This window comes from Furipterus horrens, unplaced genomic scaffold (assembly GCF_987537825.1).
Source record: "Furipterus horrens unplaced genomic scaffold, mFurHor1.1.pri manual_scaffold_6, whole genome shotgun sequence".
In the NCBI taxonomy this organism is placed as follows: Eukaryota; Metazoa; Chordata; class Mammalia; order Chiroptera; family Furipteridae; genus Furipterus; species Furipterus horrens.
Window position 1 is genome coordinate 163,721,666 of NW_028327176.1, and position 27,281 is coordinate 163,748,946.

General features: G+C 40.2%; 1 protein-coding gene across 1 annotated transcript in view; it reads left to right on the forward strand.

Moving 5' to 3' along the window:
- Positions 1 to 11,289: 11,289 nt before the first annotated feature.
- RSPO3 (R-spondin 3) overlaps positions 11,290 to 27,281 on the forward strand; it is a 73,980-nt gene continuing 57,988 nt past the window's right edge. Inside the window, exon 1 of the mRNA XM_090280642.1 lies at positions 11,290 to 11,696. Within this exon, the coding sequence (XP_090136768.1) occupies positions 11,600 to 11,696 (97 nt within the window). The 5' untranslated portion in view covers positions 11,290 to 11,599. The remainder of the gene's footprint in view (positions 11,697 to 27,281) is intronic.

Below are 27,281 nucleotides of genomic sequence, written 5' to 3' on the forward strand. Positions count from 1 at the left end.
GCCATTAATATGGAACAAAAGATATGGCTTTCTAAAGTAGCATGACTGATGGAATGATGAATTCTGAATGAAATAGCATTCCCTCATCAATATCCTAAAAATGAGGGAGATTGAATTTTAGTCTCAGCTTTGCCAATATGGCCTCAGGCAAGCCATTTAATCTTTCAGGTCTCATCTACAAAATAAAGTGATACATACTTGGTGACTTCTAAGTGTTTTTTCAGTTCTAGAATTCTATGAATATTGCATGTCAAATTAAGCTAGAACTTTTATTAAGAATCAGAAGTTTTACCAGGTCTCAGACGGATTTCAATTCGCTTTTGACATTTTCATCCAATAGAGAATCTTTAGGATGCAATAACTTGGTGTTAGAGGGAAATGAAATTTGTTCTCTATTTCTAAAAGCTTGCAAAGATTGGAAATTCCCTCCCCCAAAGTTCTTTAAAAAGAATACACAGTTTTGTCTTTCATGGATGCTTCCAATGTCCTCCTACCTCAAGTTCACGTGGAAAATGGGTTTCTCTATTTTACACCTGCTTCCGTCAACTGGCAGCAGCAGCACAGAGCCCAGCCTCTCCCCCCTTGCCCCCATGTGTGAAGGATCAATCACACTGATAATGTGCACTTCAGAGGGATGGAGTTGTGGCACCTGACAGAAATATTTGCCAAATGATAAACATGAGATGAAGTACCAAACCCTCCAAGTTCTCTAAAATGTAGGTGCTTCAACTCGGTATTAAAGGTAATCATTTTTTAACATGAGATATAAAATAAAAGAATCCATACCTGTACTTAACTTTTAAATACTTATTAACAACAGCAAATATATCTTATTCCAAAGGATCCTGATGCTCCATTTTTCAATCAATCTTGCCCATTATCAATAAGGACCTATTTAATCTTACCCTGTAAATTATCCATCATTTTCCTCTTTGTTATTTTGGTGGAAATTGTCTATTTTTATTCCTTTATGTATTCCCCTTCTGCCCACATATCTTGATTTATATATGCTAGGACCCATGCTGGCTGATAGAATAGAATCTGACTTAGGTGAAATCTAAGTAGCCTGATAACTACCAAGTGCATTTCTCACTCATGCTGTATGTGCAGCATAGCCAACAGTGGGTGAGGAGTGAGGGGCATTCACCAGAGTTCCATACAGACCTAGTCTGATAAAGGATTCATTTTTTCATGTGCTTCCATGACCATCACAGCACCAGGAAAAGAATGTAAACCTGTCCTTGGCTCTTAAAACTTTTATTTTGCAGTGACTTAATGTCACTACTGCTCTTATTTCTTTCAGTTTATATATTCTATGCTAAATTTTTTAAAGGGAGGGATATGGAAATGAAATCTCTACAGGTGTCCAGAAAGCAAAGGAAAAGAGACAGATCATTTGCTGAACAGACCGGTGGCTACTACATAAGGTCATGACAGGGCCGGCATTAGAGAGAAAACTCTTATGGTCACTTTCACCCATATCTGAGTATTGTACAAGATGTCTCTAGCTCCCAAGCAAATCTGCCCTTGAATTACTATATTAGGTCCCACCAATAAAGGGAGAAATTTTAGTTCATTCTTGAACTTTTATTATAATTTCCTTATAGGCATTTTACACAGGACCCTAGATATCCATGATAGTTCTACCCCTGATATATGAAAAGGGACATGGGTGATGAACTGTGTAAAGGAGACTAGACTATACTGCTTTGTCCTGTTCTTCCACTCTCTTCCCTCCAGTTTCAGAAGGGTTCTCTACATCTTCTTCCCTCTGACAAGGTCATCTTTTACATCCTGATTCCTCACTATACTGGATCTTTCAGTGAAACTCTATATTTGTACTGCCAACTTTGGTTGTGTATGTGTATATATATATATATATATGTATGTATATATATATATATATATATATATATATATATATTTATAAAAAACCTTGGAATTTAGAAATTTCTTGTCTCTCAACAAGTCTATGACAAAACTAATACTAAATATGGATTCAAGATAAGCAGCTTTGAGGCTCAAAGTAGAACAATACAATTGTGGTCTAAGTAATATCTGTCCTTACCCCCAAGTAATAAATGATCTTGTGGTGTATAGAGTAGCTAGCTGAAGGGAACATAATATTCAGGGAATGAAAAATGCATCTTCTTAACATTTGCAAAACTATTATCTTCAAGTTGAGCAATGGAGAATATTGAACTTCAGGGTTATAGATTAAACAAAATGTTTTTCATCAGCTGGGGCTATATTAAAATGTAGCACAAGTACTAGTATTTAATCAGAAATATCTGTGTTGTCACTGAGAAAAATCCTTTCATAAAATTCTCAGTAACAAATATCAACAATGGTAGAATTTTCAATAACAGTTAATTTTAAAAAGAAAATGGGTGAAGAGTAAAATGGTACAGTATGTTATGCTTCATTTTTTTGTGTGTTTGAGAGTATATACTTATCTACTTTTCAGCCTTCAAATGCACTTACTGGATAATTTTTCTCCTTTCTTATCTTATAGAACATGCCAACTCTCAGGTGAATCTATGCCAGGGAACTTTAAATTATTTTTATAACAATCCATCATGTAATATTTATACAACATACTTCAATGTTATGGAAATTGCATTGGGGTGTCTAATTTAAATTTTTATTAATGCTTAACAGGACCATCTCCAGAAAACTAAGTCATCCTTGATTCACTCACACTTCTTCTTCTGCTTTTTCTTGCAGCTTCTATTTCTTCCTTCACTTGTCAAGCTTCCATAATTACTCAGCATCCTTATTAGACACAAGCTTCCCACGTACATTTCAAAATGCCCTGCACAGATTGGACCTTCTCTCTTGCCAAATGCCAGAGATGTGTTAAAAAGAAAAAAAATTGAATTAAAGTAATTTGGTAATTCTTAACTTTCTTGGGAGTATTTGCATTTAAAATAAATTTATAATTGTGATGATTTCAAGTAGTATTACTTATCTATTAGAAGTTATTACTTACCTGTTACTTAATGCTTGCTATTACTTACCTGTTAGAAGTCAGACTGGCCTTGAATTTCTGACTATTATACCTTGCATCTTTAACACAAAATATTAAAGATACCATATTTTATATAACTTAAAATATTACTAAGTAAAATATTGATTCTTGTCATCACAAATAATGAAAATTCACCATAAAGCCATGAAAAATAAATATATCGTTTTTAGGCAAGTCAGAGAATTAATTAACCTTGAGGCAGAAATCCACCAGTTTACGTGCCTCTTTTCTTAAATGCTTAAGGTAAATCTATTTTGTAGGACCAAATGATTTAATCTATATTATTAAATCATGGAATTTTGAAATTTAGTAAAATATTGGCTTTGCATTCCTGCATATTAAAATGATAAGTTCTTCTGTCAATTTTAGTAGACACAAAAAGGACTCTCAGCATGAAGGTATTTGTACAGTAGTTGTTTTTAATGAAAAGCCTTCCATGTTGCATTCACAAATCTTAAGTAATGCTATCCTAGCTCTTGAGAAAAGAAAGAAAGGAAGGAAAAGTAACAGGCTGAAGTTACCTCTATATAAGGGAAGCCCTTGTGACTTCCCCCAAGATCAGAATGCCCCAACAATTTTTTTCTCAGTGAGTTCCAAACCATAATGGCTTTCTACTTATGGACTTAAAGCCAAAAATTCATCCCAGAAGTGGCCTGGAACTTTGTACTGGTTTAATATTCTGAAGCCTCAAGACTTTACTTGAATCTCAATTCAGAGAAATAACTAATCTAGAAGTGGAACATTCTTTACAGAAAGGGTATATGATAAACCTCAGTATTACTTTCTTGTCTCAATTTAAGGTTAGTTGGTTTTTTTTTTACTTTAAGGGGTTCAAAAGCTTGACTTTATACAGAAAAATAAATTGCTTATTAGCTCTATAGTAAAATAAAATTTTTCAATAATCTTTGCAGCTCCTCATATCAAAAGATAGAGACCAATGAGTAACCCCTGGAAACTGCATATGGCCCTGTAACTTGCATTGATCACCATAAAGTAGTGGAACTAAAACTGTAAAACTTCCAAAGGATCTCTCAGCTTCCCCTTTTATGCACCTAGAACCCAGAAAGCTTCATGCTTAGAGCATGATAAACCTCCTGTGGGGAGAGGCTGACTTTTTCTGCCATCTCAGCTGAGTCCACATCCAATGACCTGATAGTGACCCACCCATATGAGCATGTAAGGGAAGACCAGGAGAACAATCAGTCAACCCACAAATCATGAGCTATCATAAGTAGTTGACATTTTAAGCCACTATGTTTAGGGGGTTTGTTGTATAGCAATATGTAATAGATAGAAGCTCCCTGGGAAGAAAGTCCATTGTCTCCCTTCATCTTCCTGTAGAATACTTCTCATTGAGGCAATTTCACCTGTTGGAAAAAGTGGAAAACTGGCTAACATCCAAGTGTCAGGACCACCAGGCAACCAGAACCTTTGCTATTCTTCATAATAGCTTAAAATTCCCTACATGCGGGACACACACCACAGAGCAATGTTAAACCAAAATATATTTGTAAGAAAGAAAGTATTATATGGGGGAAAAGAAGAAGAGAACGGCAGAGCTAAGCTAACTCTATCACTAATAAGTGAGGTAGGGTTAGGTTCCAGAGTAGGGAGCTTCTAATATGGAGAGGGCTACACAGTCAAATGGTTGAGACACAGCAGGGAACATTTGGGTAAGGCTGGGCGCACAAAACACTGCCTGGGGAGAACATGTCGCAAAGGAATATCAGAAGAAGTGGGGAATGGTAGGGGACGAGGGAGGGCTAGGGGCATGAGAGCAGCCAGACACCTAGGAAGGCCAACCCTCATTTCTTTGCTTACTCTAAATACTTGTAGGGAAGAGGAGAAATAAAACATCATTTTTTCTCACATGCGAGGCACCTACCCACAGTGTAGCTATAGCAAATTGGTCAAATCATTAACTTACAGAGACACCCACGCAGGTATTAGCCATTAACAAGACTCCCACATGGTCAATATTGAGCCACATTGAATTGCTGGAGGAGGTGGCGATCCGGTATCACTCCCAGAGTATGGCTACCTCCCTAGCAAACAGTCACATAACCGTGACCACTGACCTCCACAAAACAAGATAGAAGAGCTTATTCCTCCACCTCAGAATCAGGGCCAGTGTACATAAAAGGAAGAAATCCTTATTTGCATGAAGACACACCATCAGTCTTTTAAAAGCTGTACATCTTAAAGTATCTCCCCTCTCCACACCCAAGCATTGTTCCTCTTTCCTCTTCCCACAACACACCATGCAGTCCCTTATCACATAGCGTTTATCTGTGGAAGCTTTAACAGTTTATAGGCCTGCCTTCCTCTCTCACTGAGGATGTCCTCCTTGAGGGCAAAGCCCTAGTCTTCATAGTTTTGTATCTCTAGAGCCCAGCATGGTATCTTCCACATGTTCACTGAATGTTGAAATAAGAGTAACTAGCAGGAATAAAGTAGTTACTCAAATGCATTCGTAGTAACAAACCAATACTCATGGTATGGTAGTAAACCATACTCATAAATGGTAGGTAAGTATATAGATTGAAAGAGGTTTTTTTTTTCCTTTTTTTAAAAAACAGCTGCTTTAGAGAGATGTTTCCTAAGCTTATTATTGTGCATGCCCTTATGTGCCTCTTCATGCCATTTTATTTCTGTCATAAACTGTAACATTGCTTTTAACCACAGCGCTGATACAACCTATAAAGGCAGAACTTCAGTATTCTTCTCTTCAAGACCACGCATAAAACTCTGCGTCTTTGTCAAGCCTGGAGTCACCCATAGTAGGCACCATCAACAAACACCTGTGAGATGAATGGCTGACTGATTCACCTCACCTGCCACCCTTCACTATCCTTTCCGTGAGGTTCCCCTTACTTACCTATCAGTTGTGCATGACTGGTGTTAGACCTAGCAGGAAAAAATAAGTAAGCAAAAAGTGACTTAGACAAACAGCTTTAAAATCAATGTCATCTTTTGCTAGTGCTGTATCCTGAGTGCAATTGTCCTTTCTTGTCCTGTTTATTACCTTGTTTCTGATGCCTGGTTACAATTTTGAACACAAACTTTGCTCCCTGCCATTCTGATTATAATTATTTACTCTGGTTTAGCCCATAACCTTGCTCTGAAGTCTGTTGTGTGCCCCTTTCCTTACTTGATAAGCCTTCCTAGGTTGAAACCCCCCAGACTTTCTTGATCCCTCCCCTTCAGCCATCTCGGTTTTAATCAGTGTGTATTCCTCTGGAAAAACCAGATGACACGGCAGAAAAAGCACTGGCTTTAAATTAGACAACCTGGTTTCAAGTCCCAGCTCTGACAGTTATGTGATACTTAGGGACCCAGCAAGAATTTTAGGAAGACAGTTGTACAAAAGGACTATTTATAATAGTGCAGAGTTAAGGGAAACAACATTTGATGTGAGGCACCCAGGGACTAAGAACAGTGGGAAGCCATTTCCACTCCTACACCTGAAGAAGAAGGAGAGTAAATAGTGTTATTGAAACCTGGTTGAGAGCTAGGCAATAGTTTTAACACAAGCTCAAGCAAGTGACTTTACCTTTCTCGGTTCCATTGTCTCATTTACGAAACAATGTGCTTTGAGGTTGTTTTGAGATGACAGGTGCGAGAGCAACTGCAGAATTACTCATTAGAATTGTCCCTCATCTAGCTTTGCACTTTACATCTTACAGGGTTTTTATGCCTTTGTTAGGAGTCCTTCTACATAAGCTGTGACCACAGCCACTCAAGCTTCGCTGTTGATTTTTTGAAGTTTCCTGGAACAACAGAGGGATGGATAAAAATCCTCATCCAAAGATATAGGCAGGAAACAATAAAAAGAAAAGTCCTCACTAAATGAAATCCATGTTTCTTCCTCACTTATGATTTCTGATAACAAACAAAGATTGAGTGGTACCTCCAGGGGGTGCAAAAGTCTTTTTCCTACTCTCTCTAGGTGTCTGCCTAGTATTTGAGATTTAAAATCTGTTCTTCCTTGTCCCAAAGTCTAAGACATCTCAAAAGATTAAAATAGTCCTGGACCTAGTCATCGAGGATTCTTTTAATAGGTTAGACATTTCCAGAAAACCAACGAGTTTCCAAGCAGATTTCTAAGTCAGAACCTATTCAATTAAATACAGTTCCGTAAGTGAAAGCTGTGATGTCACATAACTAGAAATAGCTTTGACATTTGCAATCTCGAATCTGTCTTTCTCTTTTGGATATGTCGCCACTGTTTTCAGAGCTAAAATGGAATGTGAAGATCATTAGTTGAATTCCCTCATTTTTCAGATGAAGAAACCTGAAACACAAAAACAAATACAGAATAAGGACTCACCTTGACCCCAGATTGCTGGCCTAGGTCCCTTCTTCATGTAACACACAACTTCTTTATATTAAAGAGGAATAATCCAACAACATTTTCTGAGGTATTAAATTTTTATAGTGAGTACTATTGGATATTCACTTTTTAAATGTGCCCAGCAATTAACTGATTTGTGAAATAAAATAAGTTATTGCAAATAGGAACACCAGACAATGCTTACCACAATTTTATGTGTCCCATAACTTCATCTCAGAGAAAGAACATTCTTTCTTGCTGACAGAAAGTCAGCTATTGTAGGTATTAATTTTCTCATTTCTTTAATGCTACACAGCCATTTAATCATTTTTCAAATTGCTATAATAGTTCTGTCTTCTTGATTTCTTTCTCTAAAAATAGCAATTTTTCTTCATCTACTAATTTCAATGGCTTTCAAATGCTGCCGTCTGCTCTATATTTCAGGGATGACTTCTAGCTGCTTCAGTTACAGAGACCCCGCCAGCAGTACCCTGTTTGACTTACTCATATGCCTCCAGATCTGAGTAACTGGAGAGCTGAGCATTTTCAGGATCTGCATGTCAGCTCTGTGGTATAATGACTGATGTCAGCCCCAACTTTGCCAAACATCTCTCATCACTACTAGTTATATCCCATTCCAAAGTATGGGGCTTGCTCTCCCTTTCTGGAGCACACCCCCTTTCACATATTTGCAGTATGGATTCAACAATATGACAATCATTTTCTCTTCTTAAAGTACCACTGCTGCAATGAACAAAAATAACTTGTTACTGTTGTCACTGCTCAGTGGGGGAGGTGGTAAAGGAGAGATGAGAAGTTTTCACTAACTAATCTGGATGTGTTTAATCCACCATCTTTATCCAAAACTATTCAATTCTTCTGGCTTGACTCTCTTAAACTCCAGGTTATCCAAACTCTCTGAGACTTGAATGTTTTCTGGAGAAAACGAACAAGCAAATGTTGACGTCTATGCTGAGTCCATGGTTTTTAACTTGCTTTCAGCTTGGGCCCTGCAAATCATTGGCAGCCACAGGCTTCTGAGTGTTGCTTTCTTGATTAAAAAAAAAAAGTGGGGGGTGGGAGGGATTGGGGGTGGAGTACTATGTTGCACAAAATAGGCCATGGCATGCTTGCCATAAACTGCTAGGACAGCTGAGGGAATGTAAGGCTCAGCCAGGCAAGTAAACACACATTTAATAGCACGGTAACATAGATCAGGAAAAAGTTCTAAAGCATAGCATCAAGAGAGAAAGAATACACTCGCCGTTTATTTAATGTTTTCCTTATGTTTCCTCAGAACAGTGCTTGTTCCTTGACAAGCTTTTCCTGCCAACTGCATCGAGTACTTTTTTTCTGGGATGGCTCAAAAACTACAGCTTCTCACTTTGTTTGTTTATTTATTTACACTGCCATCCCATTCTCATTCAAACTAACATATGTCTGCACAACGCACAGTGAGAAGTAAATGTCTTTCTTCATCTTTATTTCCCTGAAATTGTTCACCAAATTGCTTTTTTTACATCCTTTTTGCAATCTCATCCCATCCAGTTCAAGTATCTCGGATTAGAATGGCTTTCCCTGGAGTCCTTTTCAAAGGGAGTCTCCCACAGCCTTTAAATCCCCCACATTTTATGGTGCCTATGTTCAGGATCTGAGGTATTAAGTGAGAAGGAAAGAAAAGCTGACTGTGACCAGCCCAGAGAAATAAAGTAGCTTCCCTTTTGGATAATCATTATTGGAATTGTCCTGTTATCTGTAACTTTTCTGGTTCACAGTGATAAATGCACTCATTTGCAACTGAACGTTATGCAACAGATACAGGAGGAGAGTGTGTCTTCTGTGCATGTGTGTGTATGTGATGCATCGAAAGAGACATATTCAAATAGGAATTTTTAAAAATAAGCCAGAAATCATGATCTTGATGGGATTATTGTGGTTGTTGTTTCCACCATAATATAAAACCTAAAGAAAACTATTTCTACCTCCAAAATTCCAATACAGGTGTGCAAAGTAATAAATGATACTTAATTAAGGAATTAGCATGGAAAAGCCAGTTTCTCAGATTCTAACTTTTAGCGCCTTGACAAGAATTCATATTTTATGTTCCTTTCCTTTTGTATCCAGGGCATTCTTCCTCCCCACTCCCCACTTTCGGGCTGTATAACAGCTATGCCATTAAAGACCTCAGATACATACAACAATTTGAAGCATTGCAAGCTTGCATAATGGGGTGGACACGGGCAATAACCTTTTTTCTCCTTTCATTTATCAACACATAAATTGAAGGCAATCCAGTAATAGGGGTTACAAATGGACGAAAGAGAGAGGAATGCTAATCTTATTGCTTTCCCCCAAGGCTTTAGATGTTTTCCAAACCTAAATTATTTAAGCATAATTAACGAGGTGTCCATGAATCAGGGACTTTTTCAACGTGACCTCTCAGAAGTTTGGGGCTGTGTAAAACTGCAATGCTACACAGTGTAGCCCTGCAGTTATTCCATTACAATACATAAGACAGGTCTGTATTAAAATCACTTTGAGGGCTTGTGACTTTTAACTGAACACTTCAGCAACTTCTGGATCCTCAACGACTTGTGTTACTGGAGAAAGGAGCTGGGAAGCTTACCATTGACTAATAACAGCCAAAGTGCTGGCCCTCGGTTCTCCCACCCCTGGGTGGACCAGAGAACCCTCCTCTCCAGCCTCAGGACAGGGAAAAATCTTCCCAGATGTCATTCCCAGTCTACCCAGAGGAGAAACCAAATTGCACAACAGATCTCAAGAAGATCGGGAGATTGAGGGCGAGAGAGCCGAGGGAGGGTAAGTAACTAGGAGGGAACCGCCTGAGGGGAGGAGGAATCTTCCAGGGCCGCAGCCAGGCTCAGTTTGGAAAAACGCCGCCGCATAATTGAATTTCCAAAGGGAAGGTCTTGAGCGCACACACCTCTGGGTCCTACCCTCTCTGGGCAGGTACCCCGTGGCAGAGCTGACAGCCCGCGGACCCTGAGCTTCCTCCGGACCACCCGCCCTGCGCCTAACTGCAGCTACGTTTATTGAAAGAAAGGGAGAAAGGCAACAAAGGAGAGGCTAAAAAAGAAGAAGAAAACACCGTGAAGTTCTCTGCAGCAAGAAACCCTCCAGCAAACTACCAAGCGGTCAAGGGACAAGCTGCCTGGAGGCCAGTCGTCGCGCACTGGGGGTGCAGGCGAGGGGATGCAGAGCTCAGGGCAGGCGAGAGCAGGGTGCCCCCAGCCTGAGGCCGCGGAGGCCAGTGAGACTCCGGAGTAGGGCGCCGGGGTCTCGCGCCCGCCGTGCGCGCCCACCTCTCCCCGCGAAAGCAGTCCTTTGGAGAGCTCTGCTCGGCCCGCAGTGCCTCCCCAACTGCCCCTAGCTCCTGCTCTCCCGCAGCCTTTGCAGCGTCCAGAGATGCTCCGCCGCAGACCCGGGACCCCTTAGGCGCCTCTTTCCGTCCCTCTGCCAAATCGCAACGCCTGTACTTTTCCAGCTCCCTCTTTCCCTCTTGAAATTGAAAGTTATTGAGGTCGCTCAGGGTTGTTGCTCCGGCAGTTTCCTTCTCCGCCCCCGAGCTCCCCCGCCCCCCGCAGCCATACCCCCTCCCCCTCCCTCGCCAAGTCTTTCCCTCCCTCCTTCCTTCCCTCCCTCCCTCCCTCCTCCCCTCTGGGGTTCTCCTGGCAGCCCAGCCCTTCTGGAGCGGCTCCTGCTCGCGGAAGGCAGAAGCAGCTCGGGGTCTCTCCACCGCCCCTTGGCCATGGCCGCGGTGCCGACGGCGCCCGCTTCTCTGCGCTCCCGGGGCCTCCGCCGCTGCCGCCGCAGCTGCCGAAACCTCTGAGCCCCAGGGGCCGCCGCCACCCGCCAGCCCGCCCGCCCGGATCCCGCCCGCGGCAGCCGCCGCCGCGCACCATGCTACCTGCGGCCGCCCCGGCGAGGCCGCGCGCTGCTCCCGGAACCCTCGCTCGCGGCGTTGACAGCCACCCTTGCGGAGCCACCGCAGTTCAGGGCTCGGACCATTTGAAAGTACAATAGTTGGTTTCCCTCTCCACCCGACCCTCTTCGTTTGCCATCCCAGCACGCCCATCGGATCTGAGTGGAGAAGTTGTCCGCTGCTTGGGTTGTCTCTCTATACGCCTAACACCTACATATATTTCTAAAACATTCAATATAATTAACAATCAAAAGAAAAAGGAGAAAAGGAAGGGAAACATTACTGGGTTACTATGCACTTGCGACTGATTTCTTGGTTTTTTATCATTTTGAACTTTATGGAATACATCGGCAGCCAAAACGCCTCCCGGGGAAGGCGCCAGCGAAGAAGTAAGTGCAGGGTTCTTTACGCATTTGCTCCCTTCCGCCTCGTTCACCTGTCGGGTCGCTTTGCCTGTGCAGAGTCGGCTCCCAGCTCAGCGATTCTCCCGCCCTGCATCCCACGCCTCCGTAGGAGGTCACAGTTTAGGCTCCGGTATTGACTGTGTGGGTCTCCCACGCCTTCCTCTGCACGTCTCTCTGTTACCCCGCAAACACGCGGGTGCTAGAGTCGGGCGGACAGGGCGCTACTGTGTCTCCTGCCACTTTATAACTTGTTAGCAGAAAAGTTCGGTCCTTCATTTGACTAGCTATAGGGATTTGTGCTTTGCTTTCGAGACTCGGACTCGGGCCTCGAATCCCAGGGATGCCGCTGACCGCTGGGGAAACGCCAGGGGAGGCGCGCTCACCGTGGCGCCCGCTCGCCTCGCGTCGCCGCCTCCCGTGGGAAGACCTGGCTGGGACCTCCCGTGGTGATCGGCTGCTAAGAGCCCTGGAGGCAGCCAGGAAACGAGCCTGCGAGCGCCTATGCGGCCGCTTCCACTTCCCACGCGCGAGTGGAACAGGAGGCTTGAGAGGCATTCAGGGTCCACGTGTCTGCGCGCCTCAGAACCGCTTTCTGTCCCAGTCTCGGGACTGCGAGGACCTCAGAACCAGCCGCTCAGAGCTCGGTTTCCAGTTACATCCTTGCTTGTCACGCGTGAGCGCGTTTACTATCTCAGGTCCTTTCAAGTGGGTCCCCTTGGGCAGACAGAACCCAAGGGTAGGGTTCCCCCTAAAAAGACTCAAGTTCTCCTCTTCCTTGTTTCTTCCTCGGACTCCTTGTTACTTGGAAAGCTGGCTTGGGAAAGCTTCTTAAAACAGTGTCCTGGATGGGATTAAACGCGCGCCCCCAGAGCACCCTCAGTCCAGGTTGGTCTGTGTGAAAGGTGACGTCTTCCTGAGACAAGGGGACAGACGTGAGAATGTCATCTCGCCCTGCTCCGGCGTATCCCGGGGCGCGGGGCGCTCTCAAGTCCGTGCCCGCGGGGGCAGTCCCTTCGCCAACTGCAGGGTGGAGGCGAGACTAGTTTTAGTGCGGGGGGGGGGGGGGGCGCTGCTGGGGAACGGAAGAGAGAAACCCCCTGGAGCTCTTGGGGGCGCAGAGCGTGATGCCATTGCCTTGGCCCTCCCTGCAGCTCTCCTGGGCCGGGGAGCCAAAGACATTTGGCGGTGCTTAGTTCCGAGCGGGAAGCCCTCCCAGCCACTCGGGACAGGCGCGGGTGCCGCGTGGGGCACACAGCATAGGCTCCTGTGAGATGGAGATTTAGTAATCACTTCTTCACCGCTTTTTGTCTCTGCTCTACCCCTGGACGTGAAGGTCCCCTGAAAGCTGCCTTTGTGCCGCTCGCCTCGGGCAGACAAGGTTTGATTCACCTGAAAATTGCTTTTAAAAACGTGGCTGGGCCAGAGCGCCAGGAGCTCAGGGCCGGCATCACGGCCTCTAGGGTCGCATAGCAAGGGGCAGGAGGACGTGAGCTAAACAGGTCAGGGCATCCGATTTATTATTCTTGGCCTCTGAATGGTTTGTATTCTTCATAACTTCTCCAACCACTCTTTCACTCAAGCCTTGCGCTCCCGCCTGGAGCCTCCCGCCTCCTCTCTTGTGGGGTCCAGCCGTGCAATTGAGTGGCAGGCAGGTCCGTGGGGAGAGGGACTCCGGACACAAGCACAGCGTCCTGTTTGCCATCACGCTTCCAGCCGGTGCCTGCCTGGTGCGCATATCCCACTCCCTCCTTCACCTCACTGAAGACCCTAAGGACTAGAAGCCACACAGATGCTGGGGAGGGAGAGGGACCTGAGTGTCAGTGTTTTAAGTGTCTCCAATTGAAGTTTTGGGGCCCCTGTATCTGACAGAAGGCACAGGAAAGAAAGTTGGCCATCCATTCATTCCCACCTCCCTCAGCGAGGACAATGACACGGGAAGCTGTCCGATGAGCCTGCCCCGAGGCTGCCGGCAGTTGCGGGACAGTGCACCACTAGGCTGGGACTGGAGGGGAATCCCGCGGTCAAAAGGAAAACTGCTTTTCGACCTGCCTTAATGGTCTCAAGGCCAAGTCAAAGGCGCTCTCTGGTTGTATAGCGGGAATGAGAGAGGGAGTGGGTGGAACTGGGTTAAAAGTCCAATTATTCTGTGGGAGTGGGGCTGGGAGCGAGCTCTGGTAGCGGGGGATGCTCCTTCGCACTTGAGTCTGCTTTTGCGTCTGGGTTTGCTGGAGCAATCCTGGGAGAGGGGCGACCCCTTGCGTCCTCCGAGGAGACACGCCATATTCTCTTGGCAGGTGCAGTATGGTTTTTTGGAGAATGGGGAAGGGGTGGAGGGTAAAGAGAGAGCTTTGTTAAATATTCAGAAACTCAAGGCTAAATTGCATGCGCACATACTCATTTATCTGGAAATCTCTGAAAGAAACATAAAAAGAGACTTTTTCTCAAATGAGGACTAGGAAAAAATTTTTTAATGAAAAATAAGGTAATAGTCAAAGGTATTTTAGAAAGAAGTGGTCTTTCCTGTTTTTTCAGAGAGACAACTGAAGTGAATACCTAAGAGCATCCCCTCTAGCCTGTAGTTAAATAGCTCCACTTTTCTAAACTATTAAAATCTTAACTAATGATCTGAGAGATAGAAAATTCAGGCATAAGAATTTAGTGGTCTTCTGAGTATTTTAGTAGAAACGTGTCTTGCAAATAAAGATATTCACTTGTAGTGTTTAATATTGTCAAGTTTAAAGAGCCATGCCTAATCCTCAGATATAGCCGATAAAGCCTATCAGGTATTCCACAGTTTTTCTAAAACAACTGCTAGACCATTTTCTCTGTGTTGTTGCGAACTAGTGATCTTGTTTCCTCTTTTCTGTAAGAGAAACATTTTAAACAGGAAATTATACCTTAAATATATATACTGAGTTATGGGTAGCTCAATACACAATAACTTTTTTTACCTATTTGGATTCATATCCAGTTCCGAGAGATGCCTAAATTAAATTTATTCACTATCAAAATGAAATGGAATAGTTACTTTAAAGTTCCCAGGCCACAATGTTTTCAGGGGTAAGCTTTAGCTTTAAGTACAGGATGCTAAATCAAGAGCCTGAAACCCAGCTTTTAGTTGATTTCTGACTCAGTCTCAGTCTTTGCAACTTGGTACAGTCCACTTCTGTACCAAGGATTCCAGGTTATCTGCTAATAAAATTAATGGTCAAATTTGCCATAATAATAATAACCACAATACCTTACTATTACTCCACATTTTCACTTGAATTATTCATTTGTGCCCCTAAATAACCACTTGAACCAAAGAGATAGGCTTCAATATTCTTATTTTACAGAGAATGAACCCAAGAAACAGAGGCTAATTAACCTATACAAAGCAATACAACTAGTTAGTGAAACTTGTCTCCGGCTATTTATACTATATGCTGATTCATGTGCAAGAGAAGATGCCAGGCATGTTAAGTAATAAATCTTCTGATCTCCAGACCATAATTTATCTAATATGTTTGGAGAATATGCCGTCCTGGTTGACTGGAAATTTTTGAAATGATATTTGTATGTATTATACATTAATGACTAATATCAAAAAATTAAACACATAATAATAGCGGAGCTTGTTAAATATAATATTATTTGGTTATTCAGAGGACATTGTAGGACCATATTATGCCAGAAGACTATTGTTAGAAACATTAGTTGCCATTGTAATAATCCTTTTCTTTGTTGCCATGTATTAATTCAATTTTAATTGCTTAGATTTCAGATAAATGCAAGATTTGAAAAACCATTGTATGCATAATAATTGCAAAGTAGTCATTGAACAATCTATAAAACTTAAAACTTTCCTAAAGATATTTGAAATAAAGGAGTAAGACTACAAAGGAAATATTTGTAATAGTAATAAAATAAAAAATATTTATTGAAATATACTTATTGCTCATGACATTGTTTCAGATGTTGAGCCATTCTTTGAGATTCTGCGGCATTCTTGGTGATTACACTCCAGTCTTGGAAAATAGCAAGTTAACAATAAAGTGGGAAAATCTTACATTCTGCTATGCATTTTGCAATATTACTTTTGAATGAAAGTATAATTTGGATATTGGCTACAATGCATTTTATCATCTGTCTACTTTTGCTTCCAATCTACCTTGTATTTGTAAGAAACATTGTTTAATAGATGGAGACATAAGTAAAATTTGCTGGAGAAAGTATGTTCTGCAACACATCAGGTGATATCGGTATGAATCAAAGCCACAAACTCAAACTATTAGACAGTAATAGCAACATCTCAATATAAGCAAAAGAATTTTGTTTTTTCAATTGTTATTTAAGCATCATTAGACTATCAGAATTGTTTCTTAAAATACCCTTATACTATTTTAATTCTTTTACATTTCAATACAAAGATTTTTGCAAGGATGTTAAGAATTACATATTTTTAATCCTCACCTAGGGAAATGTTTATTGAGAGAGAGGGAGAGAGAGAGAGGAGAGAGAGAGAGAGAGAGAGAGAGAGAGAGGGAGAGAGAGGGAGAGGGAGAGAACCATTGATGTGATAGAGAAACATCAATGTAAGAGAGAAATATCAATCGGGTTGCCTCTTGTAAGCACCCAACTAGGATCGAACTGGCAACCTAGGTATATGCCCTGACCGGGAATCAAACCTGCAACGTTTTGGTTTGTGAGATGACACTCCAGCCAATTTAGCTACCAGACCAGGAGAATGATGATTTTAAAATATTGTCATTTTAGCCCCAAGTTATTCTCTGTAAAGTAATTGAGAATATAAGAATGAGTGTAAAATTAATTTCATGTCATCATTTCAATATTACTTAAGCATGAAATATGAACAGTATTTAAATTTATAAGTAGATAAGTTTTGCTAAATTATTTCTCCATTAAATGTTTCCTTAGCATCTAATATTCTACAAATTAGGTCTTCAGAAAGCTATGAATGGAAATTACAACATGTAGTTAAATTTAATTTTTAAATAATTATGGGGACACCCTTGCCATACTACTACAATTAAATTTGTTAGTCATCTGATCATTTTAGACTATTTGAATCTGAATAGAGGTCTTCAGATTGTTACTAAATGTTTAAAATATTTAAAAATTAAATGGTTAATCTCTTTAATGAAATGGTTTTGTAATTCTATTTAATGTTGATAGAAAACTATATAGAGTTGTCAGACATTATATGTAGAGTTAAGACCGAATGATCTTTCTGCAGTTAGTTGAAGGAACTCTCAAAAATTATAACTATTCTACCTATAGTGATTTACTCAATCATCTCTCCCCTCATTATCTCTGTCCAAAGGTTTCATTTTGGACATTGTGCTAACCTCTTTTCCCACTTCCTTACTATTTACTCCCTTAACCCCCACCCCAAAATCCTTTTCCAAGCAGTGAATTCTTGAAATGCCATCAAACTAGGGATTGTGTTTCATGAAATGTAAGAATCAACTTTGGTTACCGTTAGGAAAACATCATGCAGTTTTGAGAGCATGGTAGGGATCATGCAAGACTGTGTTGAAATTATGTTTTACTTGGTTAGGACTATTTCTTCTCTGAACAATGCATTGTACACTGACGTTCTTTTGAAAATGATCATTTGAAGAAAGTGCTGAATCATAAATTATATAGACTTTTTTGGCCTTGCTTTGATTTGAGAAATAATGTGGGATTATAAAATTTTCTTCTTAAGGTTTAAAACGATTGGATTATCTTAAAATTTACCATCTGATGGAAAACTTTGTAAATTTGCAATACTTTGCAATTATACCTTAACAAAATTATATAGAGTATAAAATATACATCTGTAGGAGATGCTGCCCATTTTTTCTATTTATTTAATTCTACCCACCAGATCTTTCCATTAAGGAATATTACTAGCATTCTTCTTAAAGTACTCACCCAGCAATACTGAATGGAATGGAATGTTCCATTCTCAAGAACTATGGCAGTGCTGAAAATGCTTGCCATCTAAGTGCCATTGAGGGCTAAGTAATCCCGTTTTCTGCTACAAAGGTCTTTCACAACATGAAACTTTTAAGCAAATCACCTGGATTCTTTTTACATGTGAAGTTTGAATAATTCAAAAAATTAATTTCCAAAAACATGGTTACAGGTGCCTCTTATCTGATAAGAGAATTTCTGCCTCATTTCTAATTTTGGCAAGGGACCTTAGTTACCATCTGCTGTTACTAAAATTCTTCTGGAAGTTTTTCAGAGAAAACTGGTACCAAAGGATACAATTGCCCAATTAAATATATGTTTTATAACTTTTAACTTTTTATGTCTAATGCAAGAATCTAATCTACTATTCAAAACTTTACCTTATTAAGGTTCTGTCTGACCTTTAAGAATCTGATGACTAGCAAGCATCATAAGTTCATGATAGAAACTGAGATATAAGAAGCCATTGAGGGAGAATCCGCAGTGTATGCTGGGAAAAGTAGAGTAAGTCGAAGACTGAATTCTAGACCCAGCACTGCTACTAATATCTGGGTAACCCAGTTAAGTCCCTTTATGACACTAGGTGCAGTTCCTCAGTTGTGAAATGAGGTGATTGGTTAAAAAATTAGATCTAAGTGATTCCTAAAGTCTCTTCAACTTTTAATATTTTGGTATGAGACTATTAAGTCATGACTAGGGAGCTAAACAGTCCTTCTGAACTTGGTTGTCTTATTCAACTAAATTTAGTAGATAAAGATTAAGAATGAAAGCAAATATAAGTATTATTTATTATAAGTAAATTCATCAAATAAAAATTAGTTAATAAGTAACTTACCAAAGTACATAATGAACTAATTATGCTATTCCCCAGCCTTCACAATTCCTAGTGCCTGAAAACCTTAGCCATAGCATCAATCAGTGTACTCAGTCTTCAACAGGTCCATCTTGTCCTTGAGCTTAGCGTCACAGGGGTCTGGTTGGGAGATGCTACAGAACTCCCCTACCATGCAGACTTTCAGAAGTGGCCTGTGTTGGGATGAAAGTGGCAATCACAATGGGCCAAGTTTAGGGTAATAAGGCCCTGTGCTACAACAATTACTGATTGAGCAAGAGAGCACATACAGCACATAATTTTTTTTTTAATTTTATTTTTTGGTTTTTCAATTACAGTTGTCCCATTTTTTTCCCCATTGCTACCCCCCACACAGCCCACCCCTTCTCCCATAATCATATCCCTCCCTGTTGTCCATGTCCATGAGTCATTTATACACGTTCCTTGACTAAACCCTTCCCTTACCTATCCCCCTTCTCTCTCCCCCCCCCCATTGACTGCTATTCTGCTCTTTGTTCTATTTAGTTCTTTTGTGTTGTTCTTTAGTTTCCTGTGTTAGGTGATATCATTTGGTATTTTTCTTTCTTTGCCTGGCTTATTTCACTAAGCATAATTCTCTCTAGTTCCATCCATGTTGTCGCAAATGGCAGGAGTTCCTTCTTTCTCTCTGCTGCATAGTATTCCATTGTGTAGATGTACCACAGTTTTTTGATCCACTCATCTACAGATGGGCACTTAGGCTGTTCCCAGCACTTAGCTATTGTAAACAATGCTGCTATGAACATAGGGGTGCATAAGTACAGCACGTAATTTATATGAACATATCCACAAGTCTTGGCAACAAATTAAGTATTAAGAGAAAAGAAGTAGAGTGCCCTATTTGGCACCAAACTTTGGAGTATAAAGACTCAGGTTTGGACGAATGGAAAAATAACAGGAAGGTAGGAGAAGCGTATTTGGTGAGAAAGTTGTTTTTTTTTGTTTGTTTTGTTTTTAATTATTTTTACTTCAAGGGTTAGCACGGCACATAGTAACTCCAAATCCAAGTTTCACAGTGTCAGGGGTTGGAAATAAGTATTTTGGAGTCATACGCATGAAGGGGATAGTTGAACATATGGGACAAAATCTAGTGGCACCTCATTTATTATTTAAAGTGCTAGTAGTGCTGACATTGAAACACACCCTTACTGGTAGCATCAGAATAAGATTAATTACATTAAGGTACTTCATCTATTTTAAAGAGTCTAATATATAATTTTTCAACTATGGTTTCTCATTTTTATATATGGTACTCTCTGCAGTATATGAGAATGGTCACTGGTACTGTGAGATGTAATTTTAACTTGCCAAAATTTTGGAATTACCTGTGGGACTATGTGACTTTGCCACAGATCATAGGAAACTTGAAAAACTTTATGGTAAAGAAAGATAAGTTTCCTTAAGATGTTAAAGATGATTTTTTATGTGATTCCATTTAACATCTACTTATAACAGTGGCATTCTACTTTCCAGTACATTTCCCCACAAAGTGTGCTCTCTTAAAATAAGAGAATTTCAGGATGGGGTGGAACTGGAAGGAATCCAGTTTATCTTCACAGTGTGTGGATTACCTCTGCACCATCCCCAGGAGTAATTGTACCACCCTGGCAACAACTCCGCCTCATTTTCTCCTCCTATTCAATTTGAACCTTCTGTGTCAGAAGCAGGTTATATTTTCTAGTGTGTCTATCCTCCTGGTTCTCTTTGAGACCTTGGCATAAGCATGGGATTGGATTGAGTTACCTTAAAACATTTTTCTAAAATGAACGCACGATAATGCAATGCACCGTATTCACTCCCAAAAATTGTCCTCAGAAAACTAGCTGGTAAGCATATTTATAATTATACCCCAATACAAAGCACATTCCTGAGAGTAAGTGGTAAAGCAGCCCCCATTTTATAACCACATGATACAAACCACCACCACACAATATAAAATAACAGAATTTTGTGAACTGCTTATTTTAGAACACTGTTTTCTTAACATATGCTTGATAAGTTGGTAAGACGAAAAGCAGCTAGTTTTTCATTATTATGTTCTCTCATACAAAGGGAACTCACAGATATGAATACAGTCATCTCGACAGAGGCTGTCATATAAAGAGAGGACTGGCAGTCACATTTTGCTGGTAGGAAAGAAGCACAATATTGTACCAAACAGTGTGTGAATGCTTCGTGGCAAACTCTAGCTTCCTAGTTCTCAGAGCCGCTGTTGTATTTATATACATTTTATCTTAATGTGCATTTATATTTACTTCTTGGAGCGTGGTGGTAATGGTTATTATTTAAGTATCTGCTTTGTTTTAATAATCTGTGAATGCCAGACCCCGTACTTAAAGTTTTTGCAAATATTATCTCATTCAGTTCTCACACTAACCCTGTCAGGAAGGGGCCAGCAGTCCCACATGAGCTGATTCAGATCAGTCAGTGAAGGTATGGTGGAGCTGGGATTCCAGCCCAGGTCTGACACTAAGGCTCATGTCCTCCCTTGAGTTCTTATCACCTCAGGTATTAGGACTGGTACTAGAGGCAGTCGTGGATGTATTTTCCCAAAGTCCACCTTACTTTTTTCCTCCCTTACTCACTCTTTACTCATTATTCCTTCCTCCTCATTTAACTAACCACAAGTCTTTTTGAAACATTTACTATACGTTCCTTCTGGTATCCTGGTATTCTCTCCCACACTTCTTTCTTTTCTTCATCTTTTTTGTCTCTTTCTTTAAGTCCACCCTATTGGCATTTTGTTTTATTTTTAACATAAAGTGTATGATTTTTTTTTTATTGGAAACAATAGAATAGCACAGTTTATATGAAATGCTCTAAGATTCTTCTTCCCATTTACGGTGTACATGTCCAAGAGAAGATTAACTTAGGCATGAGGATGTGGGCAAAGTCTATAATTTTGCAGTTAAATATCGAAATCTTTCTATGTAATTTACAACCACAACAGATATTTCACCAGCTAGTTTTTGTTATCCAGAAAAGTTATCTTTATGGTGCTTCATAAAATCTGTTATTTATATTATTTTTACCATGAGCATTAACAGTAACCTCCACTCCAAATTCTTGTTTTATGGGCCTTGGTACGGTGATTTTTCAACCCTGATTTCAAGTTAAAATCATGTGGGAATCTTTTTTAAAAGACAAACCAACACCAGACTCCACCCTCAACCAAATGAAACAATCTCTGGGACTGGGGCCTGCATATCTGTCTTTTCAGAAGTAGTGCTGGTGATTCCAATGTGCAGCCAGGACTGGGAACTACCATTAGATCCTTCATTCAGGAATAACTATTATTGCGGAGCAACTGTTGAAAACAGCACTGGTTCATAAGGGTTAGATCAGTGAAACAGATTTGTGTGGCGTGCGATAAGAGTGAGCTAATACGCCAATTGAACAGATAGAAGTTTAAAATATAAAGCAGTTCGAAAGTCCCACACTGTTTATCAATAGAGTATGGCTAAATTTGTGACACTGGCTAGTGCAGACAAGAAGCCTAGCTTCTACAATAATGTCTCAGCCAAAGACTCTTAGAAAAGAAAGTGAAGGGCACACAGTAAGACACGCTGGTGAGTTTAACAGATACGGGCTTCATGGAATAAGAACACTGCTGCTGGGCGAGGTGTAATCCGGGCTTAGTGTGCTTGCTGCTGAACTCTATATACCACGGGGGAGTGAGGCAGTAGCGAGGATGGAGGATGGGGTATCAGCCATACCAAAAAGCTTTTTCAAAGCTACTGATAATAAGCGATGTTTTTATGTCTTACCTGAAGGCTGGGTCCTCTTTGTTTTTAGGAAGGATGTAATGGTTAGAAAACTGTCTAACAAGAAATAAACATCCTTTTCTTTTACAGTTTCTACAATTCCTAACCAACTTTAGATTGAATACGGGTGATCAATAAAACTACTATAAATAGCATAGTTTTAACTCTATCTTGATGGATTAAGTTTTGTGGTAAGTTGTTAATTCATGAACTTACTGCTTTTATGTCTCTCCTAATATGCTCTTCTTTGGGCGGCTATCTTTGTTAAATCTTGTTTATTATTTTTTCTAGTCCAGGAAGGATTTTCAGTCCTTGTCACAAGCCAGGGAAAGCTCCTTGTGTAGTGAAGTGGAAGTCTGGGCTTCCTGTCAGACTTAATTTTGCTTGTTAAGGGGGCTTCTTGGGAGAATTTGGGTTCTAGTGAGTCACTAGGCCAAATCCCAATAACCACAATTGCCAAAACTAATTAGATTGAGGAAAGCCAGGCTCCTTGGGAGGAGAGTCATCACTGCACGCTTGAGCCATTGCTCTGTGGTCAGACCTAGTTCCTTGTCCCTAAGGATGGGGAACAATCATGAGTTATAGAGAGCAGAAAATTTACCCCAAAACAATGCTTTCCACCCGTTTTATTTTTCCCTCGATAGGTTATTCAGCCTAAGCATGCAAGAGATGGAACTACGCCACTGGTACATTTATTTGTACACAGTTCATGTCACTGTCCTCATATAAACCACCTTGTCTGCCTGCGTGAGTACAAACACCACGTGCAGAACCCTTGCTGTCATCATTCCAAGTCCTCCCCTCTCCTCCTGAGTAGATAAAAAGAACCCAAGGAATTTAGTCTATGTCTTTGTAGAAGAGGTGTCTGATTAGGATGGAAAGAGAAGGGAAGGGACTCTTGTAAACATCCTAAGGTCAATTTACATGTAATATTATTAAAGTGACCTTTGGAAATAAGAAAATGGTAGTACAGTACAACCACCAGGACTGGAGTTTCTAAAACCTCTCGAGCTAGGAAAAAGCCAAGAGCAAACTTATGGTTTCTTGTATTGAAAAGAATACCATATTGAAACATGGTACTCTAAGTAACCCAAGTAGAAATGATCAATAAGTAAGTGGTGGTCTAATTTTCATCTTTTAATATGGTAGAAATTAGAAGAGTGTTAAGCTTTCCTACAGGCAAATATTCAAGTAGCATGAATATATATAATAACCGAAGTGAAAGTTCACCTTTGAAACTATTGGCATTGCCTCAAATACCCAGAAAAGATACTCTGCCACTTCATGGGATGGCTCTTCAATGGAACAAAGACAGAGCTCTCACTGATCATACTCTTAATGTGGTAAGCTTCACATTCCTTTATGATTCAGATGACTTCAGTGTATTTCAGTATTTTTATGACCTTAGACTACTAACTCTCTTTGTTTAAACATGTAGATCGGTGATATTGCTTATTTTAAATCCCCTGACAGGCAGGCAGGCAGATTCAATTTCTGGCCAGCTTTCACTGGCAACTGGCAATCTCCATGTAGTATTTGGCAAATAAACTCTGACCTTGTGCACTGTGTACACCAAAGTGTCATAAGGACATGCTGTCAATATATTACCAATCTAATGGAAACGTTTGATTTTCTTTGGTCTTGAATTTGACCATGAGATAATCTAATGGGACCATCCTAATTTTTGGAAACTTAGCAGCAAAACTGTTTCCTGTGTTTACTTTACTGCTACCTTTTGATAGCATATCGTTTCTGCCACAAAATGCTAAAGATATAGGCAAATGCTGCCTTGGCCACAAACTAAATGAGCACGTACTGAGCAGCTGAATATTTGTTTCTTACAGAACTCAGTCTTGTTTTCCAAGTTATGACCAATTTGTTGATTTTAGTCTAAAAGGGCTCTCACTACTTTTTGGAACAAGAAATAAAGCTCAGAAGTGTTATCTTTAGGCCCTCTGGCCTCCATTCCCCCACTTATTTCAAGCCATCCTCAAAATGATAACTCTGAGCCCCCTTCACAAAGACTAAAAGGTGCAATCTCTCTTTCCTATAACACATTTCTAAGACATCCATCCAACTTTTCAGGCTTTCCAGAGCTTGATGTAGATCTAAGCTTTTAACACAGATCAGTGGGATTCCCCTGGAAGCCAGTTGGGCTTGCAGGAGGATCATGTGGATGCAGCCTGGGCCCTCGAGCAATCAATGGCATGCTCTATTCCACTCAGCACTGAGCCCAGGACCTGCCCTTACTCATGTGTCTTTTCAGACTTGTGAGCATTCCATGCTCATACCTCCAAATTTAATTTCTAAGAGAATAAGGGGGAGTTTCAGGAAGAGGCATTCCAAACCATTTCAGGTTACCGCTCTTGCTCTCAGCACCCATGTGGACATCTCACATTGCAGAAATTCATTATAAACGATGTGCCTCTGAACTTAATATATTGCCTGTGCTATGCATGGAGAGTTTACAATCTCAGAAAACTTGATGTAATGCTTTTTAACCAAACTACTTAAATCACTGGCTGTGGGACAGAAGTGCTATCATTCATCAAATAACACATTTCAAATGAAAATTGCCAAGATTTTCCAGTTCAGGATATTTTCTCCACCTTTCCTAGCCCAAACTCGCTTCCTCATCCACTCCCCAAATTCTAAACCACTGCTTAGATGAATTGAAAAGTTGTAATTTTAGATTCTTCCAAAGAAGAAACAAACACAAGATAGCCGAGTTATCATAATTATAAAACACTGCTACGTTTTTCTTGGCAGATTTTAATCCTCTCCTTGCTAACTCTTGCACACTGACTCTCACTCAGCAGGTCATGGGATGAACAAATCATTTCTGTATATGAAGCACCTTGAGGGTCATTGCACAGAATAAGTTTGGTGTTTATTCACACTTCTTGAACAAGTTTCTTTTCTCAGATACAATGTATTTACTGGGTCTCTGTAACCTAAATAATCTCTTTGAGCCCCAGGAAAATGGAGAGTCATTTTTATAAGAGCAATAAACGAAAGTGGCTGTTCAGATACTTTTCTTGAACTGATCTGCACACTGAAGTACCTTTCTGTTAATACAAACCCTTGATATTCCAGCAAGCTTCTCCCTGGAATTCTAAGGCTGCTTAAAATTATGGGACCAGGGACCAGGCATCTCCCCTCCCCCACATACCCTGCTTCTGGGAGTGTGCCAGCAATTTTGCAGGATTCATTCTGACAACTGTTCTGGTATAAATATTTAGAGAAATCCTTCCATTAGAGATTAAACAAAGTGTAAGTAACTGTTCCTAAATGATAGATCTTATTAATGTTTGCAACAGCAGGCTTTATGCTATCTCATGCACAGATTGCAATATTGTACACTGAAGAAAAGACTAAGGGAAAAAAGAATCAAGACAGAAATTACATTGAATTGTATGTAATCTGAACTGCAAAATATTATTTTAAGTTATCAGTATAGAGTTGACATAACTTTAAAGTGCACAGAATGTAGGGGAAATGAGTTCATTTAAACGGAAAATAGCAAAAACTTGCTTCTGGTGTCTTAATGGTTTAAAAATGGTGAGAGGCAATTACAGATCTTTATCACCATTCCAGTCCAAATGCAGTTCTTAGCTACTTCTCCATATTCTTACCAAATGAGGTAATACATCTGAGCTCTTATCTGATGTGAGTTCTGGTTTCTATATCATTATTCAAGAACTGCTAAAAGAGACAATGGCTGGGTTCTTTATATCAAACATCATTTGTTAAAATAAAGTGGTACTCTAGCCTCAAGGGGTGGAAGCTCACCAGTGTTCCACTTCTGCTTTCCAGGTTCTGTGGCATTTTCACATGCTTATTATATACTAGAGCATTATACAGCTAAGTAATCTAAAGCATCACAGACTCCACTGACAGAATTTCAACTTATTTCTACAGTATTAATGATTATTATGATACATGACTAGAAAAGGTGTACATCCTTTCATTATTGTTTCCTCCTTCCCTTGGTGATTTAAGGCCTACATGAAAGGTCATGAATTTTAATTCAGCGTCTTTATTCATGTCACAGTCTAAGATTTCCCATTAATATATGTTGTTTTTTCTTCTATAGAGGAGGAGGAATTTTTATTTTACTTTAGATGAAGTTTATTCCTGTAGAAAAGAATTTTAGGAAGAAAAAGCTGTTAAAATATCTACAGTGGGATTTTACTTTTGCTTCAAACATATAATGACAATCATTCACTGCTGAGTCTCCAGTTGAATCACATTTAAATCCTGCATTTGTTCATGATTTAGCAAAGAGAATAATCAAAAGAGATTTAAGGGAAACGAAATGGAAACTTAATAAACTTCATCGCAGAAGAGTAACACCTTTTTAATTGCCTTCTTCGAATCTAGATCTTCTTGAGTTTGGACTATAGCAGAGAAGCCTCATCTTAGGGTGCAGGTGGATTGATTTCTAGTTAATACTCAGCTGTACAATTTACATAAATCATTTAGTCTGTGATTCAGTTGCATCCACTATAAAATAGGACTCATAATCTTTCGTTTACCTGGAAGTAGGAGACTGGTCTTGAAAACCCTCCAACAGTAAGATCAAAGAACTTTCTCCTTTTTCTTCTTGTAGCATGCTCTAACCTTAGATAGTTGTCAGAACTTCAAGAATGTGAAGTTAGGGCTTGAGTTCAAAAGAATGCGTTTCTCTTTGTACTTTCATGGAGTTTTTAGGCCATATTTTTAGAAACCTAACAAGTGAAACGTTAAGTTCTGTTGGAGGTAAAGTCTGGGGAAAAGTTGAAGTTAAACGTAGCCTTAATTAAAACAGCATAAATCCATTCATTCATTCAGCAGCTGCTTATTGAAAATTTAGTATGTGTTGGGATTACAGAAGTGAGCAAAACACACATGAAACCTACCCTTGTAGCCTATCACAGTGGTTAAGGAAAGAAAATGTGAAGCCAGAATTAAATAGTATTTGGCGAAAGA